This window comes from Dichomitus squalens, assembly GCF_000275845.1.
Source record: "Dichomitus squalens LYAD-421 SS1 unplaced genomic scaffold DICSQscaffold_16, whole genome shotgun sequence".
Taxonomy (NCBI): domain Eukaryota; kingdom Fungi; phylum Basidiomycota; class Agaricomycetes; order Polyporales; family Polyporaceae; genus Dichomitus; species Dichomitus squalens.
The window spans coordinates 437,310-455,554 of record NW_006766898.1 but is presented as its reverse complement, the minus strand read 5'-3'; the positions used below and the strand labels follow the sequence as shown (position 1 = coordinate 455,554).

At 54.2% G+C, this 18,245-nt stretch overlaps 2 protein-coding genes across 2 annotated transcripts; one reads left to right on the top strand and one right to left on the bottom strand.

Annotated features, from left to right (window-relative positions):
- Positions 1-1,856: 1,856 nt before the first annotated feature.
- On the top strand, positions 1,857-3,071 carry DICSQDRAFT_170594 (uncharacterized protein; the record flags this gene model as incomplete). Its single annotated transcript, XM_007366205.1, has 3 exons — positions 1,857-1,899; positions 1,975-2,275; positions 2,324-3,071. The coding sequence occupies 3 exons, from the start codon at positions 1,857-1,859 to the stop codon at positions 3,069-3,071; spliced, it is 1,092 nt and encodes a 363-aa protein (XP_007366267.1).
- Positions 3,072-12,776: 9,705 nt separating this feature from the next.
- On the bottom strand, positions 12,777-13,974 carry DICSQDRAFT_170590 (uncharacterized protein; the record flags this gene model as incomplete). Its single annotated transcript, XM_007366204.1, has 3 exons — positions 12,777-13,048; positions 13,104-13,218; positions 13,258-13,974. 3 exons carry the CDS (start codon positions 13,972-13,974, stop codon positions 12,777-12,779), a joined length of 1,104 nt encoding a protein of 367 aa, XP_007366266.1.
- Positions 13,975-18,245: the final 4,271 nt, after the last annotated feature.

Genomic DNA, 18,245 nt, shown 5'->3' with positions numbered 1-18,245 from the left:
AAACTGTGACAGGCGCCCATTGACTGCTCCTCCTCCTGGTTCTGTAAGTAGTATAAGTAGACATATCTCTACCATAATTGAGGTATATATTGCTGTTATTGTCAGGAACGTGTGCACACCATGTGATAGGAATATGATCTCTACCTTGAGCCAAACTAGGCTCAACAAATCTCAGCATGCTCAGTGAGCATGAGCAGAACATTTGCTGTTCTTGGGTACTGAGAATTGATCAGAGTACCTCCAAATTCTTGCGCATGAGTCTGCTCATAAGGGAGATTCTACAACATTAGAAAGTATGGTGTATCTATGCCTCTGCTTGGAAAGATTAGTACTAACATAAGTCGAATGTAAGCGTGGTTCAAGGATACTGTATTCTGCTGGGCATTTCTCCAATGCCATAGCTAAAGCTAGAGACTTGAGTTCTGATTAGATTAGTATACCTTTCTACGCATGTACCTATAACATCAGGGTGCACAGTATTCATAAGGGAAACCAAAGAATGGCAAGAAAATGTCTTACTAGCTTTATAGAAAGAGCTGGTCTAGTATTGTAGGTCCATTTTCTCAAGAAAGAGATGGTCAAAAGCTAGCAATCACTAATGATATAAACCCTCCTCTATGGCTAGATATATGTGCAAGAATATGGAGGTATGCTGATCAATTCCAAGCACCTAAGAATAGCAAATGTTCTGCTCATGCTCACTGAGCACGCTGAGATTTGTTGAGCCTAGTTTGGCTCAAGGTAGAGATCATATTCCTATCACATGGTGTGCACACGTTCCTGACAATAACAGCAATATATACCTCAATTACGGTAGAGATATGTCTACTTATACTACTTACAGGACCAAGAGGAGGAGCGGTCAATGGGCGCCTAAACACGGGCGTTCGAATACTTTCCACGACCACGAGTACATTTCCAGTATCGCAAGACCGTGCCACAACTGGCGCTTCAGGCAATGTCCGCAATCCTGTAGGATATTTTTACACTTTTGCTGATGCCAGCCTAGTGCTGGTATTTGTGGAACATGTTGGCTTTCGGGCGCTCTGTGAGCGATTACGCTCGGCAATGTCCGCTATCAATAAGGTTTTTGTATACAGTGTTAGGACTGTGCCGCCGGAGTTCCGGAGTTACGTGGTTAGGAGTCGGAGCTGGGTGGACACGGGGTGAGGACTACGGCAAAGCTATTAGCAACACCCTGAGGATCCCAACGGTGTCCTTGATTTCGGAGTCAGAGGTCGGACGGAGAACGGGCGGAGATTGGACGGAGATCGGGTAGAGGTCGGACGGAGACAGAGAGAGTAGATTGGAGTAATATAACCGACAGAGTACAAGCGGAGTGTAAGGTAACGAGATATCCGAACTGAGGAACGCCACACTAAGTCCGGGGGTTTATATACTAAGGAGTTGGTGTCCCCTAAGTCCGAATCGGAGGTGGAGGTCCAATCGGAGGTGGCGGAATACCAACGCTAAGTGGAGAAGTGATGTAAGTGGTGCCAGGCACTGATATGGGAAAACGGACATTCCAGCGTGAATAGGGTAGACGCTCGGAAAGCCATATGAGCCCCGGCGGGGAGCGGAAAGGAAACAGAGAGAGAATTGAAACCAGTACGTAAGTGTCTATTTGTAAGCAAGTCCGGAGGTCCGGCGGAGTTAGCACGGTGTCCGACGGAGTTCCGGAGGGACTTAGGCATGTGACGTAACAGTATCCCCCCCTTAGGGCCGAGCCCCCGAGGCCTTTGGTATCGTACGGAGCTCGGAGTCCGGGGACCGGAACGGATCAAGTGCGGAGTTCAGCAAAGTTGCAACGGAGGACGTGGGAAAGTGAGCGGAAAAAGAAGCCAGCTTAATCAGCAATGTTTAGGGCAAGCGGAGTCGGGGAGCGGAGCATCTATAAAAGTCGGGGTGCTGCAGGTCCGGTGCTGCAGGTATCGCCTAACCCCACTATACTCGCTGCCCCCCATTTTTTCTAAGTCGTACACCATGCCCGGAACTCCGCCCATCCAAAAACAGCAATAGCTGCTCGCCCAGCTCGCGGCAATGCGATAGCAGATCCGGGGGAGCGGCAGTGGGCGGAGAAGGAGCGGGCGGAGAAGAAGTGGGCCCGGAAGCCTACATCGGAGCGCGTCGAGTCCCCCCGGAGTTCCCCAGAGGCCGGCTCCAGCAAACGCCACCGCAACAACGACAATGCCGACGACAACGACGACAACGACATCGTCGACATCACGCCCAAGCGGAAGCGGGCTCAGATGGAGACCGTGTGGGCTCCAGCCAAGTAAGTCCAGGGTTCCACTTTCAGAGTTGTACTGACTTGTTCTTGCAGAAAAGCCTGCGCCAAGTGCGAGGAGAAGAGGATTGCCTGCCTCTTCTCTGTGGGCCGTTCGCGCGCCCGGGCCTGCCAGGCCTGCATGAGGTCCAAGACCAAGTGCACCGGGGGTCAGCAGGCGGACAAGACCCCCGCCGTCGTCATCTCCGACGACGAGCCCCTGGTGACTCCCGCCGGTCCGTCCACTCCCCGCAAGAAAGCGGCCCCGGCGGAGAAACCGACGGAGAAGGCGGGGCCTGCACTCAGGCCTTCGTCCAAGGCCCGGGGGAAGAAGCGGGAGACAACGGCGGAGCGGGAGGAGAGGGAGCGGAAGCAGAAGGAGCTCGAGCGGAAGGAGAAGGAGATCGCCGACGCAACGGCCCCTAAGGAGGCCGATCTCCCTTTCAGCCGGCGTGCGCAGAGGGAGATTACGATCCTCAAGACCCTCCGCTATGCCATGTTGGAGATCCAGCAGTTCCGGGAGGAGTTGGAGGTACTCCGGCGCGAGATGCGCCTTACCCGCGGCGCGATCTCTGACCTGGCCCAGAGCCGGGAGGGGATCTACCAGGAGTACTTCGGCGGAATTGCCGACCTCCTGGAGGGGGAGCCCTCTGATGGCGAGGGGCACCCGGAGTCGGACCCGGACTGGGGGGAGATGGAGAGGTTCAGCATGGGGAGTCCGGATTGGGAGGTTGGGTCGGAGGCGGAGCATGGGCCGGAGTCGGAACAGGAGCAGGAGGCGGAAGGAGAGCCGGAGCAGGAGTAGGAGTAGGGGTATAGGCACGGACACAGTAGCGTAGGCAGGCCCCTGTAAAGTGGTAAAGGGTCATCTCTTTCTTGTCAAGTATCTGTGTGCCTCAATGTCTGTTTATACGGAGTTAGTCAGTGACAGACGGAGTCCGGGGTACTTAGCGGTTCAGAGTTCCCACAGCGGACCGGGTTTGCCTGGGTACGTGGAGTGAAAGTCCGAGACGAGTTCCTGTGCATGTCCGAGTTCTGTAGCAAGGATCCAGGAGGTTTCTTCGTCGATGCCCTCGTATCTGGCCCACCGGACTTTGTACAGGAGTTGGCACTTCCGTTGGTGTTTGTCCAGCTTTGAGTCAAGGATTTCCGCGACCTTGTATTCAAGTTCTCCGTCGACCTCGACCGGAGGTGGCAGAGTTTGTACTTGGTCCGGAATGGTGTTCGGAGTTGCGGGTTCCAGCTGGGAAACATGGAAGACGGGGTGCACTGCTCGCATGGAGTCCGGAAGTCGGAGGGTAAACGAGTGCGATCCGACTTGAGCGATGATGGGGAAGGGCCCAAGGAACTTTTCGGAGAGCTTCTTGGAGGGGCGAGTGGAGCGGATGTGCTGTGCCCAGACATAGGCCAGGTCTCTGACGCGGAAGTCCGGGGTCGGTAATCGGTGTTTGTCCGCTTGAATCTGGTAGCGGGCTTGGGCCTCAGAGATGTGCTGTCGGAGTTCCGCATGGAGTTTGTCCAGGTCGATGGTAAATTTGAGTGCTCGGCCAGAGGTGATGTCACGCTCCAGGTGGACCACAAGACCGGGGTGGTATCCCTTGTTAGCGCAGAACGGAGAGATGCTGGTTGTTGCGTTCAGAGCATTGTTGTAGGCGAACTCCGCGAGCGGAAGGAGACGGGCCCAGTTGTCCTGCTGGTAGTTGCAGTAGATCCGGAGATATTGCTCGAGGGTTTGGTTGACACATTCCGTCTCGCCATTGCCCTCGGGGTGGTACCTGGAGGTGAAGTGGAGATTCATGTCGAGGATAGTACCGAGGGAGCGGAAGAAGTGGGACACAAATTCTGAACCACGGTCGGAGGTAACGTGAAACGGAACTCCGTGCTTGGAGAAGACGTGTTTGAGGAACAGTTCCGCGAGTTCCAGGGCATCGAGCGTGTTGTGCGTCGGAATGAAGATGGCCTGTTTGGAGAGTAGGTCGACGATAACCAGGATGTCCATGAAGCCGTCGGAGTTTGGTAACTGCTCAATGAGGTCCATGGAGATAGAGTTCCACTGGCGCTCCAGAATCGGGAGTTGCTTGAGTGTTCCATAAGGGAGGTGACGGGGAGCCTTGGATCGCGCGCAGGTGGTACAGGACTTGCAATAGTCCCGGACAAAGAGTCAGAGTCCGGGCCAGGCGTATTCCCGGAGGACCAGGGCTTGAGTCTTGTTCTGGCCCTAGTGACTGGCGGTCGGGTGGTCGTGGTAGGCCTGGAGGACTCAGAGACGGAGGTCGTCAGAGTCCGGTACGTAGATTCAGCCGTTGAGCTGGAGGAACCCTTCTGAATCCTTGGACCAATGGGGGTTGCCTTGGGAGGCCGACTTGAGGGCTGCGGCGAGTTCTGGGGATGGGGTATCGGAGTTCTGGGCTGCTCGGATGTCGGAGCGGAGTTTCTCAGCGTCAAAGAGCACGGAGGCTCGGAGTACTGGTTCTTGGAGATATGTCGCTCGGAGGGACACAGCGAGTTGCTCCTGGGTGAACACTGGCCAGAAATTGTGTGGGTTGACGGCGGAGTAGTCACTATCCCCCCCTTTTGGGTAGACGTCCCAACGGCGGGTCAGTGCGTCGGGCTTAGCCCCAAGTTTTCCGGGACAGAACTGGATGACCAGGTTGAACTGCGACAGGAATTCCGACCACCGAGCCTGGCGCCGGGTCAGCATTTTGGAGGTCGCGAAGTACTTCTGATTCTTGTGATCAGTGACGACGTCGATCGGAGTTCTGGAGTCTTCAAGGTAGTGCCGCCAGGTCCGGAAGGCTTCGTAGATTGCCAGGAGTTCCTTGTTGTGTGTGTCGTAGTTCAGTTCCGCACCGGACGAGGTCCGGGAGTGGAAAGCGACAGGATGGAGTTCACCGGAGTCAGTGGTGATGGAGAGAATTCTGGCGATGGCGTAGTCCGAGGCGTCCGTTTCAACAGTGATCTGCCGGTCCGGTTTCCAGTGGTGGAGCACGGGGGCGGAGGTGAAGGCCTGCTTCAAGGCGTTGAAGGCCTTCCGAGCATCGTCGGAGAAGTTCCACGGAACGGTTTTCCAGGTAAGCCGGATCAGCGGAAGGACGATCTCGGAGTAGCTATGGATGAACCTCCGGTAGAAGTTCGCAAAACCTAGGAACGACTGGATGTCGCGGACTTTCCGGGGTTCCAGCCAGTCCATGATTGCCTTGACCTTAGAGTCGGCCATAGTGAGGCCTTCGGAGGAGAGGATGTATCCGAGGTACTCGACGGAGTCTGCGTGGAATTTGCACTTGTCCACGTGGACATAAAGCTGATGCTTCCAGAGACATCGGAGCACTTCTCGGACATGTTTTCGGTGATCTGCCAGATTGTCGGAGTAGATGAGGATGTCGTCGAGGTAGACCACTACGCAGATGTCTAGCAAGTCCGTGAAGACCTCATTGACAAAGCGTTGGCACGCTGCAGGGGCGTTGGAAAGTCCGAACGGCATTACGAGCCATTCGAAGGATCCGTAACGGGTCCGGAAGGCGGTCTTCCACTCATCTCCGGGCCCGATTCGGACCAGGTTGTAAGCGTGCCGGAGATCAATCTCCATATAGATCCGAGCCTTTCGGGGAGAGTCCAGGAGGTCGGAGATCAGAGGGAGCGGGTAACGGTCCTTCCGGGTAATCTTGTTGAGCCCACGGTAATCAACGCAGAGTCGCAGAGACCCGTCCTTCTTCTTGACGAAGAGGACTGGAGCTTCGCACGAAGAATTGGTCAGGCGGATGAAGCTGGAGCGGAGGTTCTCGTCAATGTATTCTTGGGGGGTGTCCAGTTCCAGCTGCGAGAGGGAGTAGATGGGACCGAGCGGAGGTACCGCACCTTCCTCGAGGGTGATTTTGAGGTCGTAGGGGCGGTGCTCCGGAAGAGTGTCAGCCTTTGTCTTGCTGAAGACGTCCGCGAACTTGTGGTACTCCGCCGGAATATTGGAGAGGTCCAGGACGGAGTCGGAGGTGGCGGAGTTCCTGGCGAGAACCTCGGCCGCCAAAATGGAGGACAGATTGAGCGTGAAGCTCTCGGATCCTGGCAGCTTGCAAGCGCGGGCAAATGCCACGGCGTTCACAAGTGAGACCTGCGGGGCAGAGGATGAAGACGGAGGTTCTGGAGGTGCCGGAGGCGGAGACCGGAGTTCGGGTTCGTCAGATACAGAGGCGGAAGGATGTACCGTCGGCACGGTCCGGAACTGGATGCTGTGCTTCTTCTAGTCAATCAACGGATTGTAGGCGGAGAGTCAGCTGTATCCCAGAACGGCGGAGACAGATTTGTCGAGCGGAGTGACGTAGAAGTCTACGGACATGATTTCCCTGGAGGGGAACTGCAGAGTGAGCGAAACTTCTCGGGTAATTACCTGGTTGGAAGTCCCGTCGAATAACCGGAGAGCGATCGGAGAAACGGAGTGAGACGGAAGTCCAACAGTATCAACAAATTCAGAGTCTAAGAAACAATGAGTGGAACCGCTATCGATCAGGGCCTTGAACGGCTTCGGAGAGGATTTGGAGTACAGGTCGACAATAAGGGATGAGGGATCGGAAAGAGCGGATGCATTAAGACGGACTTGGATCTCCATGCTGGCATCGTCAACGCAGTTTCTGCCAGGCACGGGGTTGGGGAAACTGCAGACTAGTTTTTTGCCCCTTCCGGAGCCGGGGTTTCGGCACCCGGAGTTGGCTCGGCTTAGGCTGCTCTGTCCTTCGTCGACGGAGTCGTCTTCTTGGGGCAAGCACTCGCGGAGTGTCTGGCTCCTCCACAGAAGAGGCAGAGGTTTCCTGCCAGACGGCATTGTCGTTCCTCCGGGGTGAGTTTTCTGTCCTTACCGAGCTTGTCCGCGTACGGCTTCGGGGTGGACAAGTCCACGGACTTCGGTTTTGAGTTGGACTTCGGAGTGGAGCCGGACTTGCTGGACTTACCATCAGAGGACTTCTGGGGTGCATGAGGAGTCGACTGGGAGTTTGAGGACGAGCGGGGTTCAGAGTGGTTAGACCCGGAGCCAGATTTGGAGCCAGACTTGGAAGAACCGGGAGTTTCACGGTTGTGTTCGGCCTTCCGCTCCCAATACCGGTGGTCCAGGCTCTGGGCGAGGACACAGAGGTCCGAGAGGTTGTCGGGCTTGCCTATCTCAGAGATGCGGTCCTTGAGGCGGTCCAGGAGTCCGCGGTAGAACTGGTATCGGAGGGTGTCGTGACCCCAGCGGACTTCGTAGCAATACAACTGAACTGGGTGATATACTTGGCGATCTGCTGGTTTTCCGCCATTCGGAGGTTCTCGAGCTCGTGTTCTGCAGCTCCGGTGGCATTGTAAGGTCCGAAGTTCATTCGGAGTTCTTCTTGGAACACCTCGTAGTCCGACATGAACGCCGGGGGCGTCCCAGAGGAGTTCTCTAGGAGGTAGGGTTCGAACCATTGGAGAGCGGTGCCCTTCAGGAAGGAGATCACATAGGTGACCTTCTTCTCATCCATGTTGAAAGTCCGAGGCCGAGCCTTGAAAACCAACTCCAGCTGGATAAAGAATGATCAGAGCTTGGCTGGCTCCGACCCATCGGATTGGTCTGGGTCGCGGACGTTGCCACACTCCGAAGACAGCGCCGTTTGGTTGAAGTTTGCAGCGGCCGGAATCTGGAGCATCTGAGCAAGGAGGCTGATAGCCTGCGCTAAGTCCGCGGTCGGTGTCGATGATGCTTGCGGAGTTGTCGTCGGGTTTACGAGCGGGTTTCCCGCAGGTCCGGCCGAAGGTTGCCTCATGAACATGGGGATGGCGAAGGGGTTATTCGGAGAATGTCGGGGAAGAGGAGCGGATGTCGGGTGTGGAGTGGTGGGCAAGGACCGGGTCACAACATGGTTTTGGGTCAGAGATTCCGAAGAGGAAGTCCCAAGCGGGTTGGGAACGCATTGAGCCGTGAAGCCCCTGAAGGTGTCATCGGAGTCGGACATCGGGATCTCAGGTTGAGTTCAGATATACTGTTAGGACTGTGCCGCCGGAGTTCCGGAGTTCCGGGGTTAGGAGTCGGAGCTGGGCGGACACGGGGTGAGGACTACGGCAAAGCTATTAGCAACATCCTGGGGATCCCGACGGTGTCCTCGATTTCGGAGTCAGAGGTCGGACGGTGTCGCGGCGACTAGGCGCGTAGACTCGGATCGTCGTTCGGCGACGACCTCGTAGGCGAGCGGCGAGGAACTGAAAGGGGAGACGAGAGGGTAAGAGGGATAAACGTATCAGAAAACTCGACGGGGCAGAGCGGCGGTCGGCACGAAGGCACGAGACCGACGAAAGCTAGTCTTCACGCAACCAGCGACAGACTAGTCCCAATGACCAAGTTATACATTAGCACTCGAAGGGAAGTACAACACTATGGTCACTCACCTAGTCCCAATGACCAAGAGGTCAAGATGGGGACTAGGGAGCGCCTAAGGGGGTCCTTATATACTAGAGGGGCTGCTTAGCAACCAAGGACAAGGCGCGAGAGCGAGGCAGTGAAGATGACACAGAGAGAACAAAGGGCGAGAAAGAAAAGGCAAGGGCATGACGATCACGGGAACGTAGCATGCGGGTGTGGGAACGTATCTACAGTGTCCAAACTGGGATGGGCTAAGAAAGGAAATGGTCCAAAAATGGAAGGTGGGCGTCAAGGGGAGGGGAATGGGCGGCAAAAAGGGGTGTCTGTCCAACGTCCGTGACATTACCCCCCTCCTAAGGTCCGTCGGTCCCCGATGGACCCTAGGCCGGGGTGTCGTCCAGAAGCCCATTCAAGATCAGAGGGTGCAGAGGTGGTGAAGTTGATGAGAGGTTGCCAGGGGAGGGATTGGAATATAGAGGCTGCAATTCGACGTGGGGCGGTGGGGTTACGTTCGTGAAACTCGTCGATCAATTCTTGGCAGTGAGTGAGGTCCTTCGCGGGTTCCCAACTGTTCTGGCCTTCATCATAGCCTTTCCACTTGACCAGGTATTGGAACTGGTTATGGTACGTGCGGCTGTCTTCAATCTTTTCGACCTCGTACTCGAGTTCCCCTTCGACTTCGACTGGTTCCGGTGGGGGCGGAAGTATGCCGTTGACATCGTTGCCCGTCCAGGGTGTGAGGCGGTTGACGTGGATGACGGCGTGTTGGTTCTGCATGGAAGGGGGGAGTTGAAGTCGATACGTGAGTTCGCCCGTGCGTTCCAAAACCTCATACGGCCCCAGTCGTCGGGGTCCGAGCTTGCGGCTGGCCTGATGGGTGGTAACGTCCCGTGAATCCATCCAGACACGGTCTCTAGGCTTGAACTTGTGGGGTTTTGGCTTATCGCGCTCGAACGACTCCTTCATAGCTGCCTTCTCCATCCAAAGGGCTGCCTCCGCATCCTTTTGCACCTCACGCCACAGTTCTAAGCGCTTGTCCAGCGCAGGGAACTTGGTGGGGGCGCCAATGGGCACCGTGAAGTTGGTGGGGGCGCCAATGGGCACCGTGAAGTTGGGCTGGTAGCCGTAGATGATCTCGAAGGGGGAGACTTGGAGTCCGGAGTGGACGTGGTTGTTGAGCACGAACTCCGCGGTCGGTAGGTGAGCCACCCAGTCGTCCTGTCGTAGGTTGGAGAAGAGCCGTAAGTGTTTCTCTACCTCCTGGTTTTCCCGTTCGGTCTGCCCATTGGACTGGGGGTGATAGGCGGTCGTGAGCGCATGTTGGATTCCAAACTTCTCGTACAAGGCCTTCATGAAGTGTGCGGCGAACTGAGGTCCTCGGTCCGACACCACCTTCTCCGGTACTCCGTGGAGACGGAAGATCTCACGATAGTGGATATCGGCGACTCCCTCTGCAGTGACGTCGATCATGGTGGGTAGTACGTGGACCTGTTTGCTGTAGTGGTCACTGTAGACAATGATCGTGTTGTATCCTTGCACGGGGGGAAGTCCAGTGATGATATCCACTCCCATTGTCTGCCAGGGACCTTCTGGTACATCGTGGGGCTGGAGCGTGCCTCGAGGATGCCGAGGGGCTTTTCGGCGCTGGCAAGTGTCGTGGCCTTTGATGTACTTACCCACAAACGCGTCTCGCTGTGGCCACCAGTAGAGGCGACTGACCAGCTCTATCGTCCCATTCCGTACAGGATGTCCTGCAGTGATCGCGTTGTGGCACAAGAAGACGACCCGTTTACGAAGATCTTTACCAGGGGGGATGTAGAGCTTCCCATGCCGATAGATGAGGTCGTCGCGCACTTCCCACTCCAGGAGTCCATTTGCCAGTTTCCGGGGGCCCTTCTCCTTGAGGATGCAGAGAGCCTCGACTACTTCAGGGTCGAGTACCTGCACGTCTCGAATCTCCTGCTCCAGGGTGCTCGTGTCCGTGAGTGTGGCTGACAGAGAGACGAACCGCTCAGGTCCCAGCACGATCTGATCTCGGTTGTCCTCTGCGTCCGTAGTCTGGTGGGTCGGGAGGCGAGAAAGGGGATCGGCTTGGGTGTTCGTCTTGCCAGGCTTGTGCGTGAGGCGAAAGTCGAAGCGGCTGAGGTATAGAGACCACCGAGCCTGTCTACGGGTGAGGTTCCGTGCAGTGCGCCAGTACTCCAGATTACGATGATCCGTGACGATCTCAAAGGGTTCGGGGAGCCCTTTGAGGTAGTGTTGCCAGTCCTCGAGAGCACGGATAATCGCTAGCATCTCTCGGTCGTAGATCTCGTAGTTCCATTCCGCTTCAGCCATCGACTCAGACCGGTAGGCGACCGGGTGCCAGAGGTCGTCGCCCAGCTTCTGGAGTAGTACACCTCCAGTCGCAAAGCCCGAGGCATCTACTTCGATCCGCGTGGGCCGCGCCGGATCCCAGGAGACCAACACGGGCTCGCTCGTAAACGCATCCTTGAGGGCTTAGAAGGCGAGTCACTGCGCGGTTCTCCAGGTCCAGGGAACATCCTTCTTGGTAAGGTCGTTGAGCAGCCGCGCGAGCTTGGAGAAGTCCTGGACGAAACGACGGTAGAAGTTGGCGAACCCTAAGAAGCCGCGCAAGTCGCGCAGATTCTTGGGGGCTGGCCACTCGGTGACGGCCTTGACCTTGACCGGGTCCATGGCCACTTCACCTTCGCAGATGATGAGGCCGAGGTACTCTACCTCCGTCTTCTCAAACTCGCACTTCTCTGGTCGCAGGTAGAGATCGTGCTCCTGGAGTCGCTTCAGTACCTCATGGGTTACAGCACGGTGCTCTTCGAGGGTTGTGCTAAAGATGAGGATGTCATCAAGGTAGACAGCGACCTTTCCTGCGGCAATCAAGTCAGCGAAGATCGAGTTCATTAGGGTTTAGAACGTGGCAGGGGAATTGGTAAGTCCGAACAGCATAACCCGCGGTTCGAATAGGCCTCTGTCGTGGACCGTAAATGTGGCCTTCCACTTGTCGCCCTCCTTGATGCGGACGTTGTGGTAGCCCCAACGGACATCAGACTTGGTGAAGTACTTGGCCTGGCGCAGGCGACTGATGATGTCCGAAGCAAGGGGGAGAGGGTACCGATTCTTCACCGTAATCTTGTTGAGCTTGCGATAGTCCTGGACTAGGCGGAGTTTGCCATCTTTCTTCTTCACAAAGAAGACTGGGGACGCCATCGGAGACTTGGAGGGAACGATGTAGCCTTTCCGAAGGTTTTCCTTGATCCTTGAGGAACCGATCGACCTCCTCCTGCTCGTTAGGCGACGTCGGGTAGGCCTTAGAGTGTAGAGTTTCTGGGGCATCGGGTTTGAGGTCGATGGCATGGTCATACGGCTTGTGCTCCGGGAGGTGTTCCGATTCTGTCTCAGAGAACACCTTCAAGTACTGTCAATACTCCTCTGGGACGATCTCCTCAAAAGTGTGTTTGGGCTTGTCCTGGTTGGCCTTCCGTGCAAGCTCGGTGGAGTAGGTGTACCCGGCAGCCCACCACAACTCCTCGGTTGTGTCCTCCAAAACCTTGGCCTTCCACCATTTCCTTCGCTGCACCCGGTTGGCGGCGATCCGCTCAATACCAGGTTTCCAGTCTGCCTCGGCCTCCGTTTCCTCCGCACCAACCTCCATGGTGCCTTCCTGCCAGTCAATGTCCGGATTGACTCTACGAAGCCAAGGTAAACCTAATACGATGTCCTCAGGGCCCAGATCTATAACTAAGAACTTGAGCCATTCTATGTAGTCGCCCATAAGTACTTGTAACCTAACGTAATGGGAGATGCTGCCTGCACTGTTCTTGGAGCCGTCGATGTTGTAGAGGGGGATGTCTCTAGCTAGCCTATGTAAATAAATGTTGTTCTTTTTTACGAAATGGTGACTAATGAAAAGGGCTGTTGCCCCACTGTCTATCATAGCTACGGAACATATACTACGGTTTCTGCCCTTAAGTATCACACTGACACGAAAATGCGAGCCGGACGGGTTTAATTCGGGGATGATACACGAACTAATGCTATCGTACACGCAGGGGTCAGGGATCTCGGGAGGTGGAGAGTCCGTAGTCGTACAGGAGGGCGCCGCTGCGGCAGCTTTTGCACGCGCCCGCTCTAAAAAGACTTCTGGAGGGAGGCAAGCTGATCGGCGAGGGCCTTGTGCTGCTCCATGAGCTGCGCGATGAGGGAGTTGGTTGCTCCAGCATCTGCAGACGTTGATGTTGATGCTGCGACTTGGGGCTCCTCAGGTCCCTCCTCCGTGGCGGCGAGCCTCTGTGAGCAGGGCTTCTTTAGGAACTTGTCCATGCACACTGTCTCGCGGTGCCCTACGCGACGACAGTAGCCGCAGATGTCCCGGTCGTGGCCGCCGTCCTTCTTGACATGCGCTGTAGACCCGCAACTGTAGCACTTGCCGCGCATGGTTAAACTCCTTGCGTGTACGGGTCGCATCAATGTCCATCGCGTTCGGGTCTCTAGTAGGCGGTGTGAAGGGGGTGGTATACAGCGGGACAGCCGGCTTGGTCGCGGTGGTGGTGGTGGTGGTGATGTGTCCACGCTGACGATCCCGTTCGGCACGGTGTTAGCGGACACGGACATCAATTTTGGAGGAGACAGTGATGAGGTCCTCCAACGAAGCGATGGGCCTTGCTGTGTGTATCAACTCATCCTTGATGGAGCCTGTTAGATGCTCGTAGAAGCGGTCTCGGAGGTCCACCTTAGAGTAGCCCGTGCAGGTGGAGAGCTCATTGAACCATGCGGCATACTCCGGAACAGTCATGGTACCTTGCCACAGCGTGCGGAGACGCTCCTTTGCGTCGACCGCCTCGTCGACCGTTTCGAAACGGGTCTTGAACTGGGTGCGGAACTTCATCCACGAGCCTTTGAACGGGGTGGTGCCCTGCATGATCTCTTCCATCGCCGGAGTAGCCCAGAGAGCTGCGCTGTCCTGCATGAAGGAGAGGACCGCCCTAATCCACTGGTCATCGCGCGCGCTGATTGCGTTGCCCATGGCATTGACGTGATTGAGCGTCGAGCCTTGAGACATGGCCCAGAGGGTGAACGCGGCTAGGAAACGTCGTGCCTCACCTCCTTGTTCACCTTTGAAGGGAGAGGGCTTCTGGACGGCCTTCAGACTGTTGGTCCTAGCGGTGTAGTTCGCAAGCTGCACCATGGACTGAGTGAGGAGGGTCATCGACTGGAGTAGCATTGCCATGGGGTTCAGAGGTTGCGTCGCCGTCTGGGTGCCCGGCTGGGGGTTGTTGGTGGGGTTCGTCGTCTGGAGTTGCCCCCCTTGCTGCTGTGGATGCGTCATGATAGGCGGAGCAGACGGTGGGTGAGTTGGCGGAGGGGTGGGGGACAGGGGAAGCGCAACGAGTAACGCTACTTCGAGCTTGTCGGACGGAGTACCAGGGATGGGAGATTGAGTTGTGGGTGACTCAGCAACGGGGGAATCGGGGACTGGGACGAACTCGTCCTCAAAGGCCCTTAAGTTGATCCGGGCTGGACGGTGATGACGGTTTGGGCAGGGGTTTTGCTCACACAGTTCCCAGTACCAGAGCCCGTCTGCTGGATCTTTTCGTCGGTGGCAATGAGTTTTGTCGACGGTGTCCCACGCGTGAAGTCTGCCAGTGCAGTCCAGGGTGGGGGAGACAATGTAGCAGCGGCGGGGACACTCTTGTTCAGAGTGTCAGCACCGGGGGAGAGATCTCGACCTAATGTCGCGGCAACTAGGTGCGTAGACTCAGGTCGACATTCGGCGACAACCCCGTAGGCGAGTGGCAAGGAGCCGAAAGAAAAAGAGAGAGATAGGGAGGGATAAACGTATCAAGAAGCTTGACGAGGGCAGAGCGGCGGCCGGCACGAGGGCACAAGACTGACGAAAGCTAGTCTTCACACAAGCAACAACAGACTAGTCCCAATGACCAAGTTATACATTAGCAATCAAAGAGAGATACTATAGTCACTCACCTAGTCCCAATGACCAAGAGGTCGAGATGGGGACTAGGGAGCGCCTAAGGGGGTCTTTATATACTAGAGGGGCTGCTTAGCAACCAAAGACAAGGCGCGAGAGTGAGGCAGTGAAGATGACAAAGGAAGAACAAAGGGCGAGAAGGAAAAGGCAAGAGCATAGTGATCATGGGAACGGAGCATGTGGCTGCGAGAGTGTATCTACGGTGTCCAAACTGGGATGGGCTAAGAAAGGAAATGGTCCGTAAATGGAAGGTAGGCGTCAAAGGGGAGGGAATGGGCGGCAAAAAGGGGCGCCCATCCAGCGTCCGTGACAATTAGAGCTACTATTCAGATGCACTTTTTCAGTAGTGCAACTAAGCACTAATCAGTATGCTTGGTACTAGTTATGACTACTCTTCACTATCACTTTTTCTATAGTGTCATGTAGTGCCAACATGATACCACTATAGCACTACTGCAAATGTGGTCCTCTAATTTTCGCTATTTTGCACTACTATAGTACTATTTTGCACTATTTTAGCACTACTCATTTAGGGGAGACTTAAATAAGATGTCAATCCTTTATTTATAGCTCATAGTTCTCAACTCAAGCATTACACGCCTCTATAGCTGCAAAATCACTATGATAGCTGACTTATATTTGAGGGCACAACTCAACATAGAACTTGTTATCATGTATAGGATTAGGCTATCAGCACAGCATTCATACCATGAAGCATACTCTATAGCACACTCCATATTATATACATAGTCCTAGACGTTACACATATGCAAGCCTCAGCAGGTGAATCTCAAGGTGAGGTGTCACCACTTTGTCCAAGTCTAGCAAAAATGGATATATATAGTACTTGTGAAGAGGCTTTATATGAGCTCTGGTGGTGCAGTGGCATAGAGCACCACCTTGAAACAGGTGTCATATGAAGGTGAGGTTGAGGGTTCCCATTTTTTTCATATATTTTTCCAGCACTTTAAATGCATCTGGGGCTTATAAACAGATGTTTCTGAGGTCATAGAAAGCATCTCTACATCAGTCAGAAATCATAGACCCACTCTATCCACTACTATCAACATCTACTATAGCACTATTTCCATCTACTATAGTGCTACTTTGCACGAATTTGCATTAATAGTGCAAAATAGTGCAATTATTTTTGGGGACCTCTCAATTTTGCACTATTTTTCACTATCCAACTACTGTGTCTATTGGGAGCTAATTTGTACTGAATAGGTGTAATTTGAAAAGGTGGTTTTTACAGATGTGATGAGTTCAAAATCATTGAAATGTGCCTTGGAATGTTGCCCAACACTCCCTGCAAGCCTGCAAGCCCTCATGTTCACTTGTCCTGACATGTCGGCAGCTTGGGTTAGGTTTTGGAGACTATATTGAGCTTGATGTGGCCAGACTTTCTTTCTGCACATCAATCACAAGTAGATGCATATGCATGTGTGTGTACACTGTGCAGATTACCCATAAGGAACCTTGCAGCAGAGAGGCTGGGCCGTCTATAAGCTGCGTGCTAGCTTTTGGCCACGAGCATGACAACTGCAATGACGAATCTTGAGCTCTCTGTGCATACTATGTATATTTTTATATATACGCAGTTAACACATATCTTGCCTGCAACTGTGTGTCCACACAGTCACTGCGTGATGGGTGTGCAAGCCTGGAAGAGCTCATGAATGGGTCAGGGAGCATGCACACGATGTGGCAATAGAGGCGCCAATCAAGTGATGTAAAATATACATATGTCATCAGATACAAGGATAATCCGTGCTTCATGGACATATTCTCCTCATCTGAGATGGTGGACAATGTCCAGGCAATGTGTAGAAAATGAGTAAACATTTGGAACATTAAATGCGCAGACAATGTCATGAGAATCCGCTCATTCTTTGCATGTTCTCCTCTCTCCATAATTTGACACTTCATGCTGTGAGAGTGCCTAACAAGACCGTTCATATAAGCCATTGCTGGTGTGTCACCTGTAGCAAAGAGGATAATTGGCTGTGAGAGGATCTCTTAGATCTTGAGTGGAGCATTCTGAAGGGCCACAATGTGATAGAGGCCAGGGAACAGAAAAGAGTCCAAGTTTTTGAGCTTTTTTGGCTCGGGAATGATAGTCCCAGGTAGGATGTACCACTTTTTATAGCGCAGGTTGGGAGCCAGATCAAACAAGACCCAGATGTAGATCTAGCAGTCAGATTATTTCAATTTGTAAAGTTGAGCGCCATTCAGAGATAGCATCAGAACTGAGTCATCTTCACGAATGGTGCCAGCCTCAAGAAGCGTCAGGTACTGCTCTGCAAAAAAATATCTTCTATGACTTTGACCATCTTAATGTGTCTGGAAGGTACAACACATGACCTGGTTTTTGCCATGTGTTCTGTAGCACAGGGTGAGACATTCCAAACAGCAATTGAGACTGGAGAAAGGACCTGTGTATGCTATATAGGTGTCAGGACAGACACATGTCAGTAACAATGGGTATGACACTGCTGATCTTGTCTCCAGTCCTGCCTGTTGAGCTCCGCTCCAGTCTCACTGTGATCAGAGCTCGTCGGCACTCCTGCCTGCCTCACTCGTCTCCACTTACTCGCTCGACAGTTAGTCATAACATTAGGTCAAAACTACCTCACAGGCACCAGCGCCCTCCCATGTTTAACACTCCGTTTATCACTGTCTCCCCCACCTTTCCATCCTGGATTGTAGCCCATTTTTCCATGGCTTTCATCCCGTCGCCGTAGAAGACCAGCACTACAACCACAACTATCAGTGGTGGCACATCTGCCCGAGCCAACCCTGCCATCAACGGTTGGCCAACAGGGACGACAGTTGTACCGACTGGTCCCAGTTCCCATACCACATATGACCTGAGGTGGAACAAGGTGCGCTCATCCAGGTTCGCTTGGCGACTCCCCTCCCGACGACGACTGAGTCAGGACGGCCGCTACGAGCAGCTGTACTTGTTGGCTGCAGTGGGCCTCAGAGGGGTCACAATGGCCTAAGTCGAGCTCTGTAAGTCTTTTCATTGCAAGGAAACTGTGCTACACACATAAGTCGAGCTCTGTAAGTCTTAAGGACTGCAGAGTCGACTCAGGCGCAGATGACGGCGCACAGAGCGCGTGGGAACTAGCTAACACGACCATACACTACGTGGCGCTGGAATGGCGCCAAACGGACCAGAAGTGCGTAAGGTAGACACTATTCTAGAGTGCAGTCAAATCTACAGAAATGGAGACTACTAGTGAAAGAAATGCGATATCTGTATGGAAACGAGAGTTGTGACTATACGAAAATTACCGTAGATAGCGGACAGTGCGAACTATGTATGGCACGATGCGCGACTTGGTGCGATTGAAATCGACGCCGCTACAGCACCGACTCCAACACTCCCCCCTAATCTATCAAGTCCCCAATCCAAGCATCTTCACCATCTCAAGCACCTTGGGCTTGGGCAGCGACTTGGTTAGGATGTCTGCTGGCATGTCAGATGTGCGCAGATGCACAATCTCAAGCTGACCCTTGGCCACCTCGTCTCTGAGCCAGTAGAAGCGCAGATCCAAGTGCTTCATCCGCCCATGGTGCTCTGGGTTCTTGGCCACAGAGAGAGC